The 25,069-nt window shown below is 40.7% G+C and overlaps 1 protein-coding gene across 1 annotated transcript in view; it reads right to left on the reverse strand.

The window, feature by feature from the left end:
- Nucleotides 1-25,069, reverse strand: part of DOCK5 (dedicator of cytokinesis 5) — a 79,915-nt gene that overhangs the window by 27,528 nt on the left and 27,318 nt on the right. Inside the window, exons 6-28 of the mRNA XM_086767748.1 lie at nt 21,943-22,091; nt 20,976-21,111; nt 20,670-20,827; nt 19,907-19,988; nt 19,327-19,456; nt 18,690-18,762; nt 16,976-17,118; nt 16,206-16,331; nt 15,550-15,674; nt 15,108-15,206; nt 14,887-14,959; nt 13,907-14,010; nt 13,049-13,241; nt 12,309-12,406; nt 11,302-11,391; nt 10,099-10,199; nt 7,853-7,987; nt 7,013-7,124; nt 5,797-5,867; nt 4,693-4,799; nt 4,113-4,249; nt 3,319-3,414; nt 2,302-2,400 (exon numbers count right to left, since the gene is read on the reverse strand). Coding sequence (XP_086623874.1) covers nt 2,302-2,400; nt 3,319-3,414; nt 4,113-4,249; nt 4,693-4,799; nt 5,797-5,867; nt 7,013-7,124; nt 7,853-7,987; nt 10,099-10,199; nt 11,302-11,391; nt 12,309-12,406; nt 13,049-13,241; nt 13,907-14,010; nt 14,887-14,959; nt 15,108-15,206; nt 15,550-15,674; nt 16,206-16,331; nt 16,976-17,118; nt 18,690-18,762; nt 19,327-19,456; nt 19,907-19,988; nt 20,670-20,827; nt 20,976-21,111; nt 21,943-22,091 — 2,637 coding nt within the window. The remainder of the gene's footprint in view (nt 1-2,301; nt 2,401-3,318; nt 3,415-4,112; nt 4,250-4,692; nt 4,800-5,796; nt 5,868-7,012; nt 7,125-7,852; nt 7,988-10,098; nt 10,200-11,301; nt 11,392-12,308; nt 12,407-13,048; nt 13,242-13,906; nt 14,011-14,886; nt 14,960-15,107; nt 15,207-15,549; nt 15,675-16,205; nt 16,332-16,975; nt 17,119-18,689; nt 18,763-19,326; nt 19,457-19,906; nt 19,989-20,669; nt 20,828-20,975; nt 21,112-21,942; nt 22,092-25,069) is intronic.

Consider the following 25,069-nt stretch of genomic DNA (forward strand, 5'->3'; position numbering starts at 1 on the left):
AGTTCAGTTTACAGATAGTTAAACAGAGCTAACAAAAATGCCGTCAGACACGTGGTTTAGAACACTACTGTAGAAAAGACGCTTTTTTTTTTTGCACAAATACTAAACTGCTCAAAACCAAGCCATATCACACCTTAAGACTTGGGCAAGGCAAGGTTGAATTGTAGAATAAGAAAAAAGGAAAAGGGAAAAGGAGAGAGATGAGCAAAAGAAGGTAATGTCAAGAATATTGATCTCTATATTGTGGTCTCTACCGATACAAATGCTACCTGTGAGCATTTAAATGGATTCTATTATCTACAAAGAGAGCACATTAGCACTCAAAAATGAGAGGGACACAAAGAAGGTCACATGAGAAATCACCACTGTGCAAGGATCACCAAAAAAAATATTCTGTTGAGCTGAGCAGCTTGCTCTAAACAATTGGCAAGTGACATCAATGTAGAGAGAGGAATGGGCATTTGGTGCTGCCTCAGGAAAAATCCTCTAAGCATTATTAAATCAGTGCTTGATGGAAAGGTCTGGGCTTGACATGGGGCACCCTGAAGTATTAATTGACTAATAACAGGGTTCAACCAACCGAGTAATGATGCAATGCCAGGGCTGAAAACACCAAAGCAAATAAAACCCAACAATAAACAACAAAAATAAAAAAATTATTGCAGTAAAACCAAAGGCAATGGTCTATTGGTATTAACAACTACTATACCACCACAAACATGGGCTTGCTTCTGCAGATTTAAGGATTTGTAAACATTAGATTACAATTTTTTTTTTCGGTCAGAATCTGGTCAAATCAAATGCAGGTAGTTTGTATGATTACATGATTCACCCTCTTGATATGTCTTTGTGTAGAAGCTTTACCTATACACACAGAAATGCAAAAGAAATGTTCTCCTTTTTGAGTCAGAAGATGCAAAACCAGATGGTAAAACAAGACATCTCCAACTTACAAGCTGAGCTTCAATCTGAAGGTTACACTTCAGGAAAGCTTTTAAGTACCTGCTTAATCTTACCTTGAACTTCAGTTACAATGGTCTCCTACTAGCTCAACTGCTCTTCAGGAAAGAGAAAAAAATAATAGAATCATAGAATGCTTAGGGTTGGAATTCTGAATTGAGGCCCATTCAACATAAAATTTGTTACAATTCAGCCTTGAATCCACCTTTTCCCCAAAATTATCAGGATTTGTCTTCCTAGCACCCTTCTCCTCAGACACAGTATTTCCACATAACCCCACTGAAAACCTTCTCCCTCATTTACTTGATGAGCACTAGCAGAATTCCTGAATCCACCTGATTTTGGTTTTTCTTCCTTCACAAAAAGTTATTTGAGGAATATAAAAAGTAATTCCAAAACTAGATGATGAGTGCTCTCTACAGACAATGCAGCTGAGTGGCCTTTCAGATGCAGAGTGACAGAAATGTGTGTGTCCTGTAGGTGGCTATGTTGCTCAACAGATTGCCAGAAATTCCAACTGCAAAGGGAAAGAGAGATCACCTTGCCATCCAGAATGAATTACAAACGTCTTCCTGTGGTTTTTGATCTGACTTTTACAGGAAGAATATAACTGCAGGCTCTTCCTCAGCAAGTATTAAATAAGCAAGCACTTCTAAGTTGCTAAACAAGGAGTAAGGGGAGAGAAAAAAAAAAAAAAAAAAAAAAAGCCAGAACAGTTGCTATGTCATGCTTTGGAGACTTGCATAAATACTGGATTTGGTTCTGACTTGCTCTGGACAGTTCGGGGAAAAATCTGGACAGAGCTGTTAAATCTAAGGGCCTCGAAAAAATAAAAACCTAATGTTTCATCTAATTTCATATTGAAAGTCATATTGAGTTGTACAAAGTTTTTATCATGCAGGGAACTATTTGCATTGCTGCCCACTAAAGCATTTAATTAAACTCTAGAGGAGGAGAAAGAATTAGAAAGAAGTAGATAAAAAGAGAACAAGATCACAAAGAGATACAGTGAGAGCCAGAGAGGGGAAAACGCTTTTCCTTTTCATCTCAATTCACTCTGACTTTTTACTTGCGCAGACTTGAATTGTCATTAAATGTGTTTTTACTCAATGCTACAAACCCTGCTCTCAGGCTCTACTGAGTCAGCAGCATCCAGTGTGTACACCCAGCAAGGGAGATGTGACCACATCCCCGGTGGCTGTGGCGTTCAGTGCCCGTAAGCCGTTGCTGATGAATGCAGTGTCATCAGTCCAAACTGAGCACAGTAACTTGAAGTGACCTTTCAGAAGCAGAGCGTCATTCTTTATGAACTGAGCTAATCCCCCAGCCAGGCTGACTTACAATAATGTCCTGCCTGGTTTTGAAAGTATTGATGTAATGGTTGTAATGGAAATCATCCATCTGCCTCAGGATGGCTGTCATGCAGGCCACAAAAATACCCTAGAATAAGAAAAATAAAACATTTGATTATTTTTCTGTATTAAAGCATTGTAAGTTTGAAGTGTAGCATACACTTTCAGAGTTCTGCCTAACCAAGTCCCCCTGATCACGATCCTGCTCATTTATGTCCTGACATCAGTCTGTGGGACTGTTTAGTCCTCTATCTCAAACCAAGACTTCCTAAGTTCCCAATATGAAGTCTGGTTATAGCTTTCTTTCTCCCTAGGGATCATAGTTTGCAAGAAAAACACAACCTCAAACCAGTGTAATATATATATATGTATATGAACCACTTCATTGTATCTTAAGGGTCTTTTCCAACATAAATGATCCTGTGGTTCTATGATTTTCAAATGTACTATGGAAAACTGTAATTCTCATAGCGGACATATTGGTAATAGCATTAACTTGACCTCAGAGTTATCAAAAATAAGATATTGCTATATACGCCCAGCTTCTCATTTTTCTGTATATAAAGTACAAGGTAAATTAAAACATACCAACTTGCTTACACCTTCTAAGATGCCACACAGTAGTCAGAAATGCCCCTAAGAGATGCCTCTCCTTCAGCATTTAATCCTATTCAGCCAAGGTGATAAAAGAGCATTTCTTCAGCAAAGACTCCTTGTGTATTAGAAAATCCACAGAAACCAAATTTTCTGTGCACAAGGGCCCAAAGGGCCTTGAAAGCACAGCCGACTGTGACTCAGTTCCAACTGCTGCTGGAGTAGGACAATTTGTATCCTAATACCTGGTCTCAGAAAACCACCAAAAGCCATGTTATAGTGGCACAGAAGCCCTGCAGGAAACGGAAAGATGATTTCATAAACCACTACTACACACTGAAATCTCCCAGGAGAATTAATTCCACTGTAACAAATGGCAAAATAATAAGTGAAGCAAGTAAAAGGCTCTCACAATGTGTGGAGACTGTCTGCTCATTCCAATCACTGTGCGGTTTATTCTCCTCAGCAAACGTTCCATGATCAGTTGGATGTGGACAGCAGTTGGCCCCTGGGGATATTCAGTAAGGAAAATTTGAGACAATTCTTGATATATGCTGTTCTAGGGAGTGCTCCCTGTGTGGGACAACCGCCTTGGCAGTGGTTAATTGTCATTAGAGGATGCAAAAAAGGATATTTACAACACATAAGCAGTCAGTTCCAGTACTGCAGGTATACACTTGGTGGAAAGCTCGCATAATTGATTCATACCAGCTTCACCAGTTAACCCCGGCATAGCTAAACTGAACTGCTCTTCAGTTCAAACTGCTCTTCCCACAGCAACTTCGGATCAGTTTTCATGATCAATGTGGCGAGCAGCTGTATTCTCCTGACTGAATAACGATCATTGTCCCTATTTTGTATCAGAGAAAACGAGAAACCAAATACTTCCGTGACTCGCTCCAAATAATTCAACAAGCCACCAAAGTAGCTGGGAACAACATTGTGGTCCCCAGAAAGGAAAGTAAATGCTTTTTGTACTGTAGTGATAACCACTAATTCAACCTTTGAAGCCTCCTTTTTAGACACAGCTACTTCATGTGCAAAGAGAGTCGAAGAACTATTTAGCAATGCAACACAATTTCTGTGTTCATCTGTGTTCATCAGAACTTTGTAATTCTTTAAAGCATATGTTGAGAAGATTTCTTCACTGCGAGACCTCAAAAGAAGAATTAACTTTAATTTGCACCCTTGACAGTTTGTGCTCACCACATCTTTCCGATCCAGGACTTCAAGAACATTGCTAAGTAGCTGTGAGCTGGCCTCATGGTCAGGCTTGTTTGAATTGTCATCCAGCTGGCCACTTAGCTGATCTATGAGTAGTGGCAGAAGAGCATCTCTGCATTCTGAAAAATAAAACAGAGCACCACATCCTGTCAGTCTCAGGAAACTCTTCAGCATTCAGTATACATGGATACCACACAGTATCTTTTGGCTCATGATTTTATCTTTGACACCAAAACATGCCTAAATCCACTTGAGTTTAATAGAGTAAAGAGAGTCATAAATAAAGAGTAATTATATGTGTAGCATCAAGCAGTGCACTCTCACCTTCTGCCTCATTCTAAATCAACCCACCGGATCAGGACCCTCCAGTATTAGGCATTGTATAAAGACAAAACAGCAAAAAATGTTTCAGTTTTTCCAGGGCAAGGAATATTTCTGAAGATGGATTTAATGGCAGACTACACTGTTGACTGACTTAAAGAATATGTGAACTTGAAAGACATTTTGTTTTTAGGAGTATGTGGCCCCATGCAGAACCCAGAGACTTCAATTTGCTACTTACCAGCCTGTTTAAACAGATCACTCTCCACTATCTTGGTCATGCAGTTCAGCTTCTGTCGGACTAGCTGGTTGTCGGGAATGCTCTGGATAAACTTGCAGAAGAGGACGCTAGCGTGCAAAACACAAAGTATGGTCAGCATTTTCATCTGATGTGACTCCATGCTACACTTACAGAGTCCTGCATCTGGGCAGGTCAAGCAGTTTTGGCACTGTGTGACATATTACCTGCAAGCAGCCTCTAGGCAAATTACTAAAGAGCCTTACCTTCTTTTCAAGAAACTTAGTATAAGACTTTTACTAAAACTGAACCATAGTCAAAACTGCAGGCTTAATCTCTTTTACACCTCTTAAAATGAAGCTTGCATCCCAAGACACACTAGATGTATTACAAAAGCTTATAAATAGGCAATGCTATCTGCCCTCCACTGCCAGCATAAGGTAATCCCACTTACTTTCATACAAAACAAAAGCAGAATTTTGCAAATCTTTAGCAGACCACTGCTGAAACTCAGAACACTGCTCTATACATTCGCAAGAGCGTATCCTTCCAGATGCCCCTTTCATCAAGAGTGATGACTCATTTCAATCCGAGATTCCATTAAATTAAATCCCAAGTATATTTGCTGTCTGTCTACTCTTTACAAGCAAATTATTTGTGTCAGAACACGGAGGCATGGTTGGGAGGTTCTGGGCAAAGCTATGAAGAACAAAGAACAGAAATCCACAGTGTTGTGAATTTCCTGAACAAATATAACTTTTGCTTTCCTGAGCAGGGCTATGCCTTTGCCACACGTTTCAGTTTACCTCAGAACTAATCATTAAGAATTGGTGGAAACTTGCACAACATTTCAGCATATCACTCCCTAGTCCTCAAATTTTGGTTTTCAGCAAAATCTCAAAGTGCTTAAGAAAGAACAGTTGCAATGCATAGATTCCTTTGAACTAAACTGACTTCCTCTAAAGCCCTGCAGGCGCTTCCTCAAATTCATGTACAGTACGTGCATCATCATGTCACAGAGTGGTTGTTTTTAGGAAAGTTTCCAAAATTCTTCCCAACAGATGAGCTGCCTTTAGAAGACAAAAAAAAAAAACTTAATACAGTTACCTGAGCTCAACAGGGTCAAATACTAGTTTGACATCATTTATGATGCTTGGCAAGTATTTTAAAGCTGCACCCTGCAAGAAAAAAAAACCAAAAACCAAGAACATGAAACACACATGGAAACAAGAGTTAGATCAGCTAGTTTGTTCTAAAAGGGTGTAAAGTCTCAACAACAATGCCCATAGCTGACACGGCAAATATAGGTTATTTTCAAGAGCAAATATGCAGACACCTGTAGAGAACTGGCATAAGATCAAATCTACGCATCCAAAGAGCCTCCAGCAACCACACATCTGCAGCGCAGAGCAGAAAACGTGAAGGAGGAAGGATTGCTAGCCAAGTTCTTCAGTTTTTGCAAACATCCTGCAGTTCCAGGGATTCAGCTCCTTACAGCCTGACATGAAAAGCACTAACCAGTTCAAGTGACTCGGTGTTCTGCATTCTTTAGCACGTTCAGGTACACAGTAATAAGTTATCCAGGCATGAGTATGGCTTTCTTAAATGTAACATCCAGACAACGAGGTGCAGCAGCAAGTAAAGGTGTCTCCGATGTTCTATGGCTGCTGCCAGCCGTATGAGAGTCAAAGCTGGGCTTTAAATCACCCAAGTGCTAATTAAAAGTTTAGACTCAATCTTTCCTTCAAACAGAGAAAAGCATGTTGGCTCGAAGAACTGAAATAAAGCAAGCAATCTAAAGGCCTCATTGCTTTTAGCAATTTAGCAGCCTATGGCTGCTCTGCTCCTCTTCAGAGCACAAACAGAAGGTTCATAATCCAGCTGACACCAGAAAAACAACCAAGTATAAAATCTCAGATAGATTTAGAAGCCATTTATTTTTTCATTATTCTGAATCCCAGCATTACATTGATTTTTGCAGTGGTTTAACATTTCTATCTCCAACACCCTCAAGCTTATGTGGAAGCGTCTTCCACACTGCAGCAGATTACATCTTCATTGGCTGTTAGCTTTCATCCTAGCAGGTACTGAAGGATCTTCAGCAAAACCACAGCTCTCATCTTATTTAACAAACTTTGGGGTTTAAATCTTCCTTTCCTGCCACATAGAGTTCATTAAAACAGACATTCAGAGGTGGTGTGACTCATCTGAATGGGTTTTACGTGTCTCAAAGCTTGTCCCATTTTCTGCCTCCTTTCTCCCCTCAAACTGTATCAGTTGATCTAATAAAAAAATATTACCTCTCCCTGGAAATTACACATACCTTAATCTTGACAGCCTCCTCTAAAGGCCGGTCCATGAGGACATTGAAGGAGAGGAACAGCTTGCGTATTGCGTCATTAAATTCATCCCCATCTTCACTTTTCCCATAAAACCTGCAAAGAACAGAAAGAGCTAAGTTACACACATAAATCTGGGCTAACAGTGTCACAGTGGCTGAAATATGATTTTATCCTGTGGAACAACATCTTAATGCAATCTCCTGCTACAAAGACTGAGTGTAAAAACGGCAGTGGGGACTCTGCAGTAATTTCCTGCTAAAATTGGTTATAAGGGAAAAGCTGCATTTTAAAAAATTCCATTGCATCGAATTCTGCTTGGGTTCTAAGAATCAAGTAGCATTAAACAAAAAAAAGTCAGAATGAACATGAGGAAAAGATTCCAAACATTCACTGTAAATCTTTGAAAAAATGTTTTGAGGCTACAGTAAAACTGCTGGCATTGACCATACCCTAACTGGACAACGTGTCACTCTACCTCACCTAACAAGTAACCACGCGTGCATTTGTTTCTTAAGTTTTCTTAAAATGAGGAAGTGATTATGTGTTTTATTTTTAAAAATAACAAGATTCCTTTTCAGCACTACCATTTGCTGCTTATTGCATGCTACAGGTGACTAAATGATTCTTGCCTTCAAGTTGGCTATTTAAATTTTTACTCAACTTATTTTCTCCAGCTGTAGACAAAGGGCAGAAAGATACTCCTCTTAATAATTCAAGGATAGAGGATATGCTGAAGAATACCCCCTCCAGTGGTGTTGACTGGAAGGAACTCCATCAGCTTCCAAGAGGAGACATAAGGGTGGCAATGACCTTGGTCTCACCTCAAGTACAATATTCGTGACTGAACGATGAATCGGAACAGGTACTTCAAGGCTTTCAGAGCAGCAAACAGCAATTCTGTCTTGCTGGAGTCATCAGCATTTCCCACATAACAGTTCAGTACTTTGGTGAGTTTCCTTTGGAAATAAAATAAAAAGAAAAATAAATACACAGTTAAGTTTCTGTGTAAGTCCAGCTTCCTTATTCCAGAGAGGAACTACAGCCTAATAAATAGATAATGGTTAGGGGTTCCTCTTCACAGCTTATTTCCTTCTGAAAGCTTTGGCTTCACGGGGTGCCCAGATTTTCATAACCAGTTCATGAATTCTCAGAAGATTCTACAAATTGGTCTATAAACCCCAGCTTCTTGATCTGCTTTTCTTTTTCCTAAAGCAAAGTGCTCAGGAATCTGGAAAACCCATTACTACTGAAAGCGGACTGACACCTTCTCCGTGTGTTAGCATTCTCAAGTGTGTAACAAAAAAATTCTTCAGAAGCAATACTTACTGAGTGCTTTCAGAACTACAGACAGAAGTTACACACAATATTATGAGTATTTGCTATCTAGTCTCTGCCAAATCTGAAGATCAGAATCTTCTGTGAATGCTATGGCAGCTAATATTCAGACAAAATCCTCTTCTCTTCGTTAAAGAACCCACAGCACCCAAAGCAGTGTGTGAGTGACAGCCACGTACACAACAGCTTCTGCACTTGCTTGTTCGGTTTGCCACACTGCCAGCATCCAATTCCCTGCTTCATCAAATCCTGGCATGTGGGGTGCACGAAGGACACTATCTAATATTATAGTCCACTTGCCATTATGTAGGTATCTCATTGTCAAGCTAAGCTGGAAAGAAAGGCAAGGGAACAACAAAGCTAAGATACAGTGCTCCTAATCAGACAAAGGAGTTTATTTATAGTAAAGAGAAATAAGAATGATGAATCTTCCAGAGGTTATAGGGAGAAGGAAAGAAAAACACGTGCAAGCAGTGATTGTGTGGCCATGGCAGGGAAGAAGAAAGCAATCCAGAAGGTGGGGACTTCAGAGCTTTGCAGAATCACGTTTCCCCACAAAATTTTCTTCAGGTTGACAGTCATCAAAAGAGGTTGAATACTCAGAACTAGGAATTCATGTGTATCAGTAAAAATAAGAGATTTTTTAGAGGGAAAAAGGAGTTTGGTTTCTGGTTTTGCCCTCCATTTTAAATTTTTCAGTTGCCTGTTACCACAAGGGTAATGGCCTTTGGGTTGAGGGTTGCTAGATCAAGGAGCTGGAAAATCAAAAGATCTGGGTGTTATCCGTGGCTTCTCCAGCAGCTTCCTGGGTATCCCTGGGCATGTAAGCCATGACTAGCTACAGCACTTAAACAAATCCTCATTTTGAAGCACATGAAGCCAACAGGTTGATGAAAAAGACTAAATTTTCACACGTACCTAAATAAATTCTGCGCACCAGCTTTTTCCTTCCCTGGTAAAACAGGACTAATGCATTTTTTTTAAACCGCTTTGAGTTCTACAGATAAAAAAGCTACAGGGAAACAGAATTACCCCACTGTTCATACCCAAACATCCAAATTTTTTCTAAACCAATGACGGTCTATGTGAGAGAATTTCAATATGCAAGTGTAATCTCAGGTAATCTGCATGTTTAAACCCCACCATGACATTTAGCCCTTTTCTGAAGTCTGTGGCCTCCTCAACCTGCCTGGTTGCAGGCAGACAGCGGAGATGAATACCGCTCTTATCTCTGCTACCATCAACCACAACATTGCTCGTATTATTTCAGCCATGGCCGGTTCCACTTCTGCTGCCTGTGACCCCATTCAGACATACCCCCAAAATTGTAATAGAGTACACAGCACACAGACTATTTCAAACTTTCTTCTGCTCAAAGTACTCTTGGAGAGAGGTGGATTGAAAACGTTGAGGCAGATACCGGCAAGACAAAACAGTTCCACAAGCAGCAATACCTATCAGGCCAGATTTCTTATGAATTTGTCTTCCTTCATCAGTTTCCACACCCCCCACCCTGCCACATACCAACTTCAGATATTTTCCATCGCCTTCTGCATATACCCGTAACTTCCACCCCTGCCCCTCCAATTTTTTAATGGCAATACTAGACCAAAGCACTGAAAAGTTAAAAGGGAGAGATGTATACTGACCGACTGCATGAGTAGTTTACCAAATTTATCAGTGGGACACTGTTCGAATGACAGCCTGTGGGTTTGCGGTTACCAGTACTTACACATATGCCAGGGTTGCACTGAAGTGCTTGTAAATATAAGTTTCAAGTACAGGGTTGAAATGCTGGAACTTGATGTCTCCGATCAAAGAAATAATAAATACCTGCCAAAAATTCAAAAGGAAATATATGTACAGAGCCGCACAACCTCTAACTCACTCAAACGTAACTCAGTCTGTAATTGCATGCCGTTTATTTTGCTGGGTCACAGTTTTTGTTTGGTTGGCTTTCTAAATAGCATTAATGCTACAGATCGTGTTATTCAGATTCTAATAGTGACTAAATACTGCAGCGTGTGTGTGACTACAGCATTTGGGTAGAAAATCGGAAGAGAGAAAGGGAGCCACTTCTCAAAGTTGCACTGATGACACAGGAAGCAGCACTACTCACAGTCTTTATGTGACACTGTCACAGCACAGGTTAAACAGGCACAGAGCTGCTGAAGGTTGGTTTTCAAAGTTAAGAAATAATGCTTTTCAAGCTAGAACTTGAGACTCTGATGATTTATACCCATAGCAAACCCTCAGTACCACAACGGCATGCATTAGAGTCAGGACATTCTGTCCCCCTGTATTCACTCCTCTGCCCAATGGCGGCTGGATCTATCTGACTTCACTTTTCCTCCCGAGCTGGCAGGTACGTATTTGCTGATCAGCATAAAGCACACAGCTTCATTACCGCACTGCACGCCAAAGCCAGCGCCTCACACACATACCAAGCAGCCTCTCCAAAGACGCAGAAAGCTCCTTGTGAAGTCTTTTACTCAGTCATTACAATCCTTCTATGAGGGTTCAGAGGAGCCATCACCCTACTGCCTAAGTACTGGGCTAGGATTTAGGATGCATTGGTTCTATTCCCAACACAGCACAAATCCTCCACCATCATGACCCTGCACAAATCATTTCACTTTGTCCTTCAGATAGTTAATACAGCTTCTCTTTTGTAAGTTGTCTTAATGCAAGAAGTTATCTGAAGAAATTACTATAAATTATGTAAATGTTTATTACTGTTCTCAGTGCAGTCACTAAAAAGCTCAATGCGTACCTCAGTCCTAGCTCCTGAAAATGTGTTAAGAAGTGTTTAAATATATTTTTCAGAGCAAAATACCAATGGCTCATCTAAAGCAAGCACCAGGAACAGACTGAAAATGTGGCTGAAAAACAAATACTCTAAATCCACAAAAAAGAAAAGAAAAGCCTCACTCACCAGTGCATCAAACACAAGGAAGTCATAGGTTTCATTTTCTGACATTTCCATCATTATGTTGAAAAGTGCATCAAGGGTGTCTTGCAAAAACTAGAGGAGGAAAAAAAAATAGTAAAAGGGTTGGAAAAGGCTACTACTTCTGGAATCCTGCACAAGAGCCTACTCTTTTGGATAATTTTCCCCCTCCCAGCCTAGCCCACTGTAAAAGCTGTACATGAAGAAGATTTTAAAAGGGATTATAGCCCTGAACTCACTCACATGCCGCTATTCTCCCTCGCTACAGCAAGGAGGAACTCTTCTTAGCAGCTTTGCATGTCCCCACTTTCTATTCTGTTCCATTGCCTTTTTCTTTAGCAAGGGACCTACTGAATACCCTTAATTCTGCCCATATAGTTAAAACTTGCAGTGGGCCGAATCAGCCACACACGCTGTACTGAGGGATGACTTTTTACATAAAGGCTGGTTTGCAATGATGCAGCACTTCCTTCAGTAGTTCAGCAGTTAAGTAAAAACATGACCTTGAACAATGCCTAAGAGATCCATGCTTGGAACCATGGAAAGTCTTACCTCCTAAATCCTTCAGCAGACTATTTTCTGTGGCATTTCCCCACATTTCAGGTCTAGTCCTACTCTGACTATAAGCTCTTTGCAATTTCTCTGCACTCTGTTCCTAAATCCACAGCAAGTCCCTATTCGCAAAGGAGGCCCAGAGCTACTACTTAAAATTAACAGTTAGGCTTTGAATGTGTCTTCTGTTTCACCAGGATACAGGGGAAAATAAAGTCACCACTATCTCCCTGATCCTGGTAACATTTAAGTTCTGTAATTCTGGTGAATTCCACTAATGAGAGTTCCTGGGGAAAAGCGTACCTTTTGTTCCGAAGCTCAGCAGCTAGAACAGCTCTCCAAGCCTTTTTGGCCACAACACAATTACAACCCTTCAAGGTCAACATCAAGCACATACGTAAGTGCTTACATACCAAGTAGACTCAAATCTCTACGCGTACCTTGACAATTTCTCCTCCTTCCACCTCCATTAGCTTCCTCAGGTTGTGAGCTATGTTCTGAGAGTTAGAACGCCAGTTCAACAAACCCAGCAGGTCAACTAGCAAGGACAGAACATCAGCAATTAGAAACAGATTACAACAACACCACAGCTGACTTCACGGCTGCAGAACAATACAGAACAAGTACTAGAGGATACTTTTAGAATCAGCTTACAAGGAAAAGGCACACTGATGTATAGAATATTACCCTGAGATCGTGGTTCTGTCTTGGCAAGAAAGTTATGTTTTGCTATAAATGGAAACCCCGGTGTAATGTGATAATGCAAGGCATTTGGTAGACAATTTTGTAGGCTACTCATTGATGCAAAAGAAGCTATCTCAAGCTAGGATAGGCATTTTATTGCACTGCATGACTTTTCTTACCAATACTTCTGTTTACTTTAGAGCAACTTTACACTATCACTGACAGGTGCCATTTCTATACATGTTGACAAATTTGTTCAATTTAACATTGGTAGTTTGGATAAAAGATCCAAGTGACATGGTCTCTGAGTGGCTGCATAAACATCTTTGTAGCTTGTACTGGCAGCACGATGCCAACAGTGCTGGGACCGGGCTGCCACTGACACACGAAACAGCAAGATTAAAGCTAAAACACTATGCCCACGCCAAAAAACTTGCATAAAGCAAGCACCCTCTTTACTTCAAATAAACAGCTAGGCTGCTGATGCAGGACCTACCATTCTGGGTAAGTTTGGTGGAGCAGATCAAAGTGGCAATCTGGAAGCTGTCTTTTGTACTATCTTTAGTGGGTGTGAAGTTGGCTAGGTGGTGAAGGTTTTTCCCCGAGGGGGTCTCCTTCTCCTCTGTTTCCAATTTGGTACAAGGAAGAGTTAAGTAGCATTTAGCATCTTCCATTTTCTTGTTATCACCCTGTTGGTTGAACACAGCAAAGACAAGGGTTATCTCACGCTAAGCACATCTCATCTGACCTCCTGCAGTTCTCCTCTGCAGACACACTTCCACACAGTGACAGACAGAGAGGGTTTTAAGCACCTTTTCTTTTCTACAGTTTTTACTCACATTGCCCGTTTGGGTCTCTAACTTTAGCGAACAGAAGTTGCTCATACTGCCAATGAACTAAGCTCTTCTCAGAGTGATTCAAGCCACAGAGCTTAGGAGGGCTTTTCCGCCTCACACCTCTCACTTCATAGCTTTCTACCGCACTGCATTAACTTTTTCCTCTTCCTGTGATTAAAGGCATCGGGTCTCTCTTCCCATCACACACTGATGCTCCAAAGCAGGTGTTCACCACACCTGTTTGTTGCACGCTGTCTAGGTGAACGATGTTAGAGGAAAAATGCTCTATACAAAGACACAGAAGGATGTACCACATTTGTATAGCTGCAGGCAGAAAACCCATCAGTGAAAGCAGAGCTGAGGGCAACTCACAAAGGAAAGAAAAATACTGTCCTACTATCCTAGAAAAATTACTAAAAATCTCTTCAATTATAATGTTTACACTGCTAGGAAAAGAATCAGCCAAAAGTTGTTTCCATTAGTTAAACAGAAGTGAAGACTGCAAATGCCCAAGCTACCTTATAAACAATCAAATTGTGTTTGCCATCTTGCAGTGTTGTTCCATCTGCATTCATCAACTTCACAAAGCCCATGCCAAAAGCTCTCTCAGACTTATCCCTAGCTGCAAATAGAAAGAAAAATCTTTATTAGGAATCATCTTATTTATGCCCATATTATCTATAATGCAGCTTTCTAAATACGTGCAGCAGCTTCTTTTTTTTTTTTAATAGCATCATACGGTAACACCATGGAGTTAGCAAACTTTGTGACCCACAGCAGAAAGAGGTCTCCTTCCTTCCCTCTAATCTCAAGTCACTTGGTAGGTATCTGCAGCTACACAGAGAAACGACTTCGCTGAAGCATCTCTCACTACACAATTTTAGTGGTTAATCATGCTGCTAGATGGAAATATACAAATGTATAGATATTTCGGTTGGGATTTTGCAAATCTGCTTGTGAGGTATGGATGTGGAGGTGTGTCACTGCATCTTCCAGGTACCTTAACAGATTTTTTTTTAACAGCCTTTCAAGGGCTTAGTCTCACATTATTGATCTTGTTTCAGGGCTCTGAAGTTGTTTGATGAAACTTCTGGCTCTATCTTTCTCATTAGCCTTTCATTAACCTAATTAGAAATTCCCCTATAGGAAGACCATTAGAAGCCCACCAGGCCTTGCACTGAATTTTGTGAAGGCACTGATATAAATAAAAAACAACACCACACACCAAGAAGCCAAAGCAGCAACAAGCATTGACAATTTTATTTCAAGGGGGCTAACATGTTGCTCCCTATCTAATTTCAGTTTTAGAACAAAACCGGCACCAAACCTTTTTTACGGCTATAAAAAGTTTGAATTATTTTTTTTTGCTTGCAAGAAAATCCACAACACTGGAAATAAGGAGAAGTACAAGCGCTCTACCTTTGGTAGATACTCAGAAAATCTCAATGAGAGTCGGAAGAGTACAGTACTCCTACAGATCTTATTTTCTGATACTTACATTCCTGTGACGACCGATGACGGAAAGTGAATCTTAAATGGCAACGACTGACTTCTTCTATTGCAATGGACACCTGCACACGATAACACAATTAAAAATGCAGCACAGCATTCTCTATCTCCAGTCAATTTACACGACATTGTTACTGATGCACCTACTGATTTCAAATTAGTTCTGTTTTCTACACAAAGGAAGCAAGACTGTAAATGACACACTCCTACCTTTACAGTTTCATACCAGCAAGGTTGCTTGACTTGGTAATAAACAACAGACTTGTATTCGGAGACACCTTCATAACCAGCACCAGGATGGATAGCTTTCTTTGGACAAAAAGACAAAGGGAGGGGATGGGAAAAGAAAAAGTAAGGTCTAGAATGAAAGCAAGAAGTATCTTGAGTCAGAGATTTTCAGAGCATATAACTGTTGAGTTACGCAAAGTCTATGCTTCGCAGTCAAGGGAACTCAATGCATGTCATCTCACATCTCTTATTAATTAAAAAAGAAAAAAATCAGTGAGTGTTCAAATTTGGTCACTGAGATCACCTATAACATGTCTTGTTCATTACCACACAGTTCTTGCACAGAGTTGATAAGATCCTATGGACCAGAGCTCTCATCCAGCAAACACAGCAACCTTGTGACCTCCTGCAAAGGCCACCATACCTCTTGGAGATTTCCATCTTCATCATGTACAGACATGGTGACTTCTACATTCTTGGGAGTCTTCTTCTTCCCTTTGTCAAATTCCCCTTGGATCAGGGTGACATAGATATCATTTCGAACATCACCTGGAATTCATAGTGCTTAGTGAGTTGTGTTTCTCATACAGACAGTTTTTCAGGTTAACATTTAACATCCTGGGATAGCATGTTATCCTTTTCTTCTGAGACTTTACTGTCACCAGCTAATTAACAACAGCCAACACCACACTATTTCATCTTCATCTCAAATCATACAAAATCCTTTAAAGTGTACCATTCTCCTCTTTATGTAACTTTTTTAATGTAATGAGCTCTACAGGGCTAAATCTACTTGGAATGTATTAAACAGAGCAGGGTCAAACCTATATGCAACAAAACTGTCCCTTTGACTAAACAGAAATTTTCTTCCAAGAAGTACACGCACTATCATTTTTCAACACAAGAAAGGAAGTTTATGTTTTCACTTCTTTGACAGAAAATGAAAGATCAGTTGGCAATTTCAAGAAAAATGGAAACAAGTTTTCAGATAGCTTTAAAATAAATCTGTTGATAGCAGAAATTCTAGAATTTCAATTGACTCTGTCACTCCATGGAAATGTAGAGCCATATGGGACCTACCAGGAAGGATTATTTCAGGGAATCCCATTTTGCGAGCCACAGCAGTTGATCTGTCTACAAGGTGGGAAAAGTCCTTTTGAACCTGCACTAGATCGCCAGGAAGCAGTTTCAGGGAGACCCAAAGTCCTAAGAGAAGAAAGGTAACACTTGTTTACTGAAAAAAAAAAAAACAAGTACAAAGCCACAAAATGTAAGCCCATGCTTAACAGAAAACTGTTTCTTCATGTGATTTCCTCACAACATGTCTTAAATATCCTAAGCTGGTTCTCACTTGCCCAGTTCTCTACCTCCCTAACACTGAATATGACCTTACGGGGCAAGCAGGTTCTCTGCAGTAAAACACAAACTTCCTGAGATGAAGGCGCTAGTATATCTGAGTGAAGGTCAGACACATAAGCAAGAGCAGATGAATCCCGAATAATGCAGTTTAAACCCAAAGCCATTTAGAGTACGCAGTCATGTTCACTTCAAAATATTTTATGTCCATATAGTTTTATCTTAAAAATATTACATCACTAGCAAATGAGGCATCAGCTAGAGAAGCGCTTTTCATGCAAGTAAGAACAGCTCCTGTTTTCATCCTTTTCTTTAGCATCCAATATGCTGGGGTGACAACCATTACAAAGACCATATGTCTGGCTCAGGGAAGGTAGCAAACTCCAGTAAGCCTTGATCCCTGGACTTTCACAATCCACTTCTTTTCCTTTGTAAGCAAGGGGAACCTTCCCTGCACCAGGTTTTTATATTAGCTTCTCGCCCCACTGCTGTACCTTGCCCTTTATGATTCACTTCCTTTGCAGCGATGACTTTGTTGAAGACAGAAGTGAGGGGCTCATTTTCTCCGATCACATGGGAAGTTATCAGTGGGGACATGATTAGCTGCCGCTGTCTGATGTATGTTTCCATGGCAATCCTGAGAAGGAAAACAATAGAGATCGGGAAGCAGACAGACTAACATCAAACATGTGCTCTGCAAGAGGAGGGCTGGCCAACAGCTGACTGTTTTCCAAATAAATATTTTTTTAAGGATTCCATTGGATTTTTTTTTTTTTCCTTCTTCACCTACCCAAACCCAATGGAAATACATTTAAACTCTCAAACTAGGAAAGACATCACAGTACTAACTCAGGCTTAGGATAAGTAACACTGACATAAAGACTCTGTGACTACATTTGTACCACACTGAACTAGCAGCCTTGAGGACAGCCATAAACACAGCCAGCTCTGCTTTGTTGGTGGTTTCCATCCATAGATTGCCTGCCTTGAAGACCTGTGAGAACAAGCCCAGCTATGGGCTACCATGCAGGAAGAGCTCAGCACACAAAGCCTTGCATCTGACGATGGGCTGAGACCTGTCTTCAGGTGTGCCTCAGAGCAGCCCCTAAGAGACCACGCAGATTAACCAGCGATAAGGTAACACAGCTAAGGACTGCTGTGATATCACACGAGCAATGAACCCGTCCCTAGTCACAAACATGTCTATTGAGCTTTGGATCTTGAACCGGACTTCATTCTTGTACCCACACCATCAACAGTGAACCAGAGCATATACAAAATTATGTCTCCACAGGCTCCCCGTCCTTGTAGAGGTGTCCAGATTCGGATCTAAACTCAGCTTCATTAGAACAGAAGAAAAAAGAAAAGAAAAAAAGGAGAAAAAAAAAAAAAAAAAGACAGCAGACTAACATGATTCTGCAAAGGAAGAGACATCCTTCTTTGCAGCCTTTCAGGCCCTGAAAGCGGAGTGGGGTGCACCAAAAACCAACCACAAAACCCCACAAAATCTCCCCTGAGAACACCTTGAAATAACATATGGCTACACCAAACAGATTGCCATATTTAGGACTGGAACAAGGCTGAGTCTACCCAAACAATTAGTTACTGTAATGTGCCGAAAAAGTGCGCAATCAGGGAGCAGGCAGAAAACACGAGTCTGACTAGCAATACAGAAATGCAAAACATATTGGGGCTTGAATTTCTTCCCAAGAAAGAGGGAGAAATCCCCTTCTGTTGTCCTCTCACTGACCCTTAAAGGTAATCTGGAAAGTTTAGAGGCAGACCATACAGAAGGTACCACCCAATAGTGCCAAGGAGGAGTTGTGTTCTCTACGCTCGAGCATTTCTGAGAATCTTGCCTCTCAACCCCCTATTAGTTCTGAAGGTCACATCCTGCAGACCTCACATTATTTTGCACTGTGCCCTTCTTTATTACCTCAGATGACACGGGTACCTAGCAGTTCCAGCTGCATTGCCAAACCCCCTAAGCAATTTAGCTTATCATACAGACATGTCAACCAAGGGGAACAAAGGCTTCAGAGGACTGACAAAAATCTTTTCCTTCAAAGAGCTGACTGCTGCCATAAGCTAATCTATTTGTAGAGACCTTGGTACGCTGCCAGGCTCCCATACAAATCTGTCCTTCTCCAAAGGACAATGGCTTTAAATCAGTCAGATACGTGATGAACTCTGACGGCCAGTACTTACTGCTGAAATGGAATAAAATGTTGCTTCTCCTCATCATCCACCTTTCCATGTATGATATCAGTTATGTCCATCACTGCAAAGACACAAGTTCATCACGTAGTTTTGCCAAGTTGCTAAAGAATACAGAGGGAGCTTTCCCCTACCAGAATGGAAACAACAGTGGCTTATTTTGGGCTAATGTCACCCACAACAGCAATAGAGAGCACCACTCATCTCAACTTTTTAAAAAGCACTCTCTCGTTGATGTGTAGGTCAGCCTACGGGAGTGAATATGAAAATACTCTCTGATAAAAACAAAGTGGGACTGGGGCATTTCAAGGCAAAGAAATCATACTTAGATTTCAAACGCTGATTATTTTGTAATTGTCTACCGCACTGATGGCGGTGTGTTATCATTTTTGGGGGGTGACAAATCAAAAAGTGAACAGTAACAGTACTTCATTCTCCTATACAACTTTCACTACAAGGTCTGAAAGGGGTAATATCTACAGCTCAGGGTCAGCGTTTTCAACCCAGAGATGCTGACACTAAGAGGTTAGGAGGCTTTGCTGAAATACAGTACATATTTCCCAGTTCCTAGCCCACTGTCCCAGTCACTGGGCTGTGCTGTTTTCTCCATTGCTTGAATTAGTCCTACCTGCCACACCAAAGGGCCTCCGGAGTCCACACGTATGTTTTTTCCCATCCTTCAGCTCCATATGCCCCACCCTCACGATCTGACACACCAAACTGATTTTCGGTCTGATTAAGTCAGAACTGCTTAAATCCTAGAAATTATTTAAAATAAAGTTATATCAATCTCTTTACAAATGGAAGAGAGGAAGACAGAGAGCAAGACTTGACTTTTTGTTAGATTTTTGTTAGATACATAAAAAAGGAAATATATTATTTTTTTTAAAAGTAAAACTTGCTCCCTTTGAGCCCTAGGGAAGAAAAAAAAAACAAATCAAAAAACCCCAAGCTAGAAAAACACTAGTGATTTCCACACAGCAATTTCTAAACATTCCATTACTCTTTGATAACACAGCCCAGCAATAGTATTGGAAGGAGATTAAATGATGTTAATTGCCAAAGTACTAGACCCTGATGACCAGGCAGTTAGTTTGTGCCACCTTTGCTACTAGTCAGAAGTTACTCCATTCCTGTGCAATTCTTCCACTAATTCCCAGAATGTAAATAAAACAATACATTCCCAGAATGTAAATACAACAACTTACAGTAAAGACTGCTTGAAGGTTGTTTAATTTCTCAATTTCTTTAGGCATCCCATTACTGCCCCAACGAATTAGGTAATTTTCACTGCAAATAAAGGAAGAAAAAAATATACTGAATAAATCAACACTTGCCATTCCCATTACCTGGTGAAAAGCTCAGAAGTATTTTGACCTTTGAGGAATATTTGAAAAATTCTGTCAAAATCTTCTACCCCAAAGTGATTCTGAAGCGACTCATTTTAGCAAAGGCAGAAGGCAGGCACGGTGTGAACGGGTCCTCTCGGTTACTTCCCTACACAACTCTGACTGCATGTCCACAGCTGGTAAGTTCATTGATGGAGACACATACACGCTCCCTTGACAAAGTTCTCCGTATCTTCTCCTCTCAGTACAAGATGCCTAACTTTAGGTGTTAACTTGTACTGAACTGTCAGCAAACCTCATGCATACACATGATTTAACAGGAAGCGATTAATCGAATGCATCAAGCGTAGTGACAACAGCAGGGAATTTTAAGACCATAAAGAGACAATTTGGGATTTTGACTCATGTATCACAGAAATGTCCAGCTTTATGGAGGGAACTGCATGGGCTCAGAACCTTGACCTCCCATCTCACCTGAAATTAAATAACCCCTTCCAAACCACTACTGCGGCAGCAATGAACAGAACTGAAAAACTCAGCTGCTGGATCTATTGGCTTCTTTAGAATGACCGTTGTAACTGCTTATGCTTCTAAAAAAAAAAACAAAAAACCAAAACTCTACCTGATGAATTTGGAAAGATCAGGATCATAGAGGCTCATTAACAGCTCTGCATCTTCTCCAATATTGCAGACAAAATTCTTGAAGTTCACGTACAGGCTATACGTATGTGTTGTGTTGAATACTGGCTGCCCTCGGAGGTCCAAATTCTGCTGCAGGGACTGCAAAGGAGGAGAGTACTCCCATTAAAAACAAACACAGAAGAATTTAGTTCTGCTGCCAAAGTGGCACAATATTCTTAAGAGGAATTTAAAAATACAGCAAGTACTAGTTACTTGAAAAGGACAAAGCCAGCGACAAGAAATGTACCTTCTCTTCCTGAATTCTTTCATCAATCCTTTTGGATGCCGTTTCATGGGACTTGAAGAGAGAGATTGTGCTAGTTTCATCTGGGTCCAAGATGTTCCCATTGTCATCTCGTACAACTAGGTCCAAACCTAGGATCCTGAGTAGCACGCAAGGCACGAGGACAAAAGGAGCAATATAATGTTTAAGAAGGAAAGGTGACAGAGAGCATAACCCACAGACTAAACTGTGGACTGCACTAGGCAACGAACACACACAAGCTCCATTCATTCTAATAATCACATTGTTGGTTTTCCTGTCCCAAAACACTTATCCCTCAACCCTCATTTTCCCATTAAAGCGAAAAATAATTAGTAAGGTAACTTAGTTCTAAGATGACATCATCTTTGTTCTCACTTAAAGGTTTTTTTTTCCAAAAAGAGATATGTATATCTATCAAGCTTATAGATTATGGCTAATTATTATTCTTTGCCATAAGCTTTCTTCTTAATTAACTTATTTGACCTGAATCAAGTCTGACAGGCAGATAAATGAGTTCTGGAGACAATCCCTGTTCTGTACAAACCAATGAAAGGTGGAGTTTTGGTGGCCTATAGAACTGTATTACTCAGTTGCTGATAAAGCAATTTAGTTCATAACCAGCATCCAAATCCTGGCTCCAGCTAGCCAGGCACAAATTGTGCTCCCTGGGAAATACCGCTGTGTGCCAGCATTTCTGCAGCATTAAGACAGGTAAAGTTTCCTGCCAAGTCAAAGAGATTGCTGGCATATGAAGAACCAACTAGTACATGCCCACCTGCCAGGCCAGGCACATTCTGATGGGATCTGAGAGGTGTAATTAACCCCTTTCCAAGGAAAAATGTAAAGCCTCATTCAGTGTTCCCCTCGCATGGTCATTCCCACCATTTTGTATTAACAGCCATCTAAAGCCTTTACTCCCCGTGCCCTCAAGACGTAGTATGGAGCTCACCTGTTGCCGTAGTCAATCTTAGCAGTGACCTTCTTCTTGAGCTCAGCCAGCTCATCTTTGGGAAGGGTCCCAGACAGTATTTGTGACCGCCATTCTATCAGGCTGTAAGTCATTTGTTGGACATGCCGAAACTGCGTTGTCTTGTTATCCTACAGGAAAAAGGGACAATTTTAAGCTAGCGATAGCCTGAAAACGATGCGCTCAGTAAGCATTCTGAAATGTACTCAATTGAATCCATCATACAAGTTGCATTTAATTAAAAATATTTGAGAAACTAGCACCACATGACACTATGAGATTAGACCCACGAAACAAATTCTCCAGTACTTCGCACTGCCAAAGTTTAAGTGTCTCGAGATTCGAGGTCTTCACCATTTCCTCAGGATGTTAATTCAGAAAAACCTCACAGACAAAAAATAGACTTCTGTTGTTTTCCAGCACTTCAAAATTGCTATGATGGATGCTTTTAATATACAGGGCAGAGAGATTATGTTAAATGACCACAATTGCATTCTAGTACATTGCTTCCACTACACTGCTTCTTCTACACTGCTTCCCCGTTAGTATGCATGTTATATTTCAAGGTTCATATTCTACCCACTGGTAACTCATGCATGGACTGCTGACCTCCAGACAAGATTTTCATGGAAATCAGAGCAGCTCTGTGGAAACACAGTAATCTCTCTGGCTGGCGTCTATCAAAAAACAAGGCTGAAGATTATCTGCTCTTCAGAGCACTCATTTTTATTTACATCTAAACAGAACTTAATGCAATGCAGTCTTGACTCATCCCATGCTTTGAAGCAACTACTAGTTGCTCAGAATCTACCATGCCAGAGGTTGTCCAAAAACACTATAAAAATATCGCATCTGGATTCCCAGTCACAACCTCTCCAGTCTACGCAGGGACTCGCTCAAGTTTGCTGCAGTCATTGCATTTTCATGTTTCGCTATGAATGCAGCATCTGTAATTACAAAGCATCAACTGAACAGGACATCAAAACCTGCTTTGTGAAGTGTCCTCCTGCCATTTCTACTGTTATCATCTTTAATTAATGAAAATGCTTCTTGTGCTATTTACTGGTTCCACCCTAATAAAACTAGGCACCTCTCTCCCTCAGTTTCAGACCCCAAGGCTGATGCTCTAATGAAGAAGTGGATAGCTACGTTACTACCTTATTTGTAGCAGTACATGCTTAAGTAAGTAATTAAGCCATTAAAAGCGTCAGCTACGTCATTTACACCATGCAGTAGGGAACACAGGCTTCACCCTCTCTTCACCACTGCACCGTGATCCAGTTACCAGCACGATTCTGACTTGCAGCGAGCACCAAGTGCAACTCCTTTTCAGAGGAAGTGCCACAAATCAAAGGACATTAAACTTTAATCTACTGGGACAAAATTTATGATTATGCAGCTCTAAAACGACTGTCAAGGGGTTTTTGACTGCGTCTCATCCAGCATCCACTGGGAACTGGCCAATGGCACATTGCTGGTAGGTTCCGGCAGCAGCTGACCAGCGTCAGCTCTCTGCACCGAAGCTGTTAATGTTTAACTACGAACCCCAACTGCTCCCACACAGCAGAAAGGGAGACTTATGCAAATTATTTTCCCATTCCGGTCTCTCCAAAGAGCATGAATGATATAAGCTACTGAGAACACAAATCTAGAGGGAGTTATAAATAGCCAGCTTCCTTTTACTTTGAGCGAGGCTAGATGAGTCTTTTAGTTCCTATAGGGAAGATATTAGAGGTATATTTAAGAAAACATTTTTTTTTCTTTGTTTACTAAGTTATGTAAAAATAATTGCAAAGAGAAGGCAACTTGCGTTAGCTTGCAGGGAAATACAGAGCAGATCTCAATTTGACAGCTGCAGCTGAGTTCTCTCTACAGCTATTTACATTAGCTAACTCCTATTAATTAAATGAAGTTAAACACTTGCCCATTTTTATATTTATTCTGCAGTGGAGATACACCTACTGGTGCAATGCTTGCTGAAAAATACAGAAATTAAAGAAGTGAAATGAAATGTGGCCGAAGGAAAAAAAATCCCTTGTATTTTCCTTTTTTTTTTCCTTTTTTTCCTCAAATAACTCCTTCCTCCTGCAGCTTTTTTTTTTTTCTTTTTATATATACTGCAGGGGAAACTAAAATAAACTCGAATTTATTTCAAACCACAACATTTTCCAAGACTACTAAGACTTATGTTGGTCAAGAATGGGCACGTGAAAGATTTCTGCTCTTAAGAAAAATAGATTCTGAGGCTAGGATCTTAAAATTATTCAGGGAAAAAAAAAAAGCCAGGAGCAAAACTCTCTTCTAATACAGTAATAGCGTCACATACAGCTTCTCATTAAATTCAGAGGGCGGAACAAATTCTTGTGGTTTCGTGGTGCACAAACAAAACGTACTTGTGGCCTGGTGGAGTTTTCTGTACGAGAGCTTGCTCTCCATAAACTGAGTGGCTACAGCTAATTTAAAACCGTTCTCTGATCTCAATTAAAGTCTCAGAGCATACACTATGCAGGCTGAACTCAATACTAACTGAAGAAAAATCCAGTTTGACTCTCCTTAATGTGCCTTAATAACCACCTCCGAAAGAAGGCAATTGATTGTGAACTCCAGCTGTGTTTCTTTGAGCACGAACCTACCTACCTCACCAAAACTACCAAATCCACGCATTACCTTGGCTTCCGACTTTTCTGAGGCGGCTATCCTACGGCCAGGCCACTAAACAGGTTTAGCAGATGAGAGGTCTCTCCCCAGCCCTACTGAGAACTAAACATATCCTGTGACTTCTGACAAATCTTCCCACATGACACTTGGCCCTAATTCTCTTCCCATCCTCTGTCTGCCTTGCCTGAGCTGTGGCCACTCTGCGGTGAGGATCAACCACTCTACTAAGCACCTACAATACTTCTAGAAAAACAGAGTTCACACTTGTTAAAGGTCCAGTTAAACCGACGTCATGGTTTCTCACACAACTGAGGTACCCTGCCCTCAGGAACGCTTATTTCACCAGTGAGGTGTGACTCTCATGCAGCTCCAACCAGCTAACAGGACATGAGGATGACATGTGCCAGTCAATGCTTCATCAGTGCTGCGTCATCACACAGTTACTCGAGCA

The sequence above is a fragment of the Chlamydotis macqueenii genome, chromosome 27 (assembly GCF_036417535.1).
Source record: "Chlamydotis macqueenii isolate bChlMac1 chromosome 27, bChlMac1.mat, whole genome shotgun sequence".
NCBI classification, from domain to species: Eukaryota; Metazoa; Chordata; class Aves; order Otidiformes; family Otididae; genus Chlamydotis; species Chlamydotis macqueenii.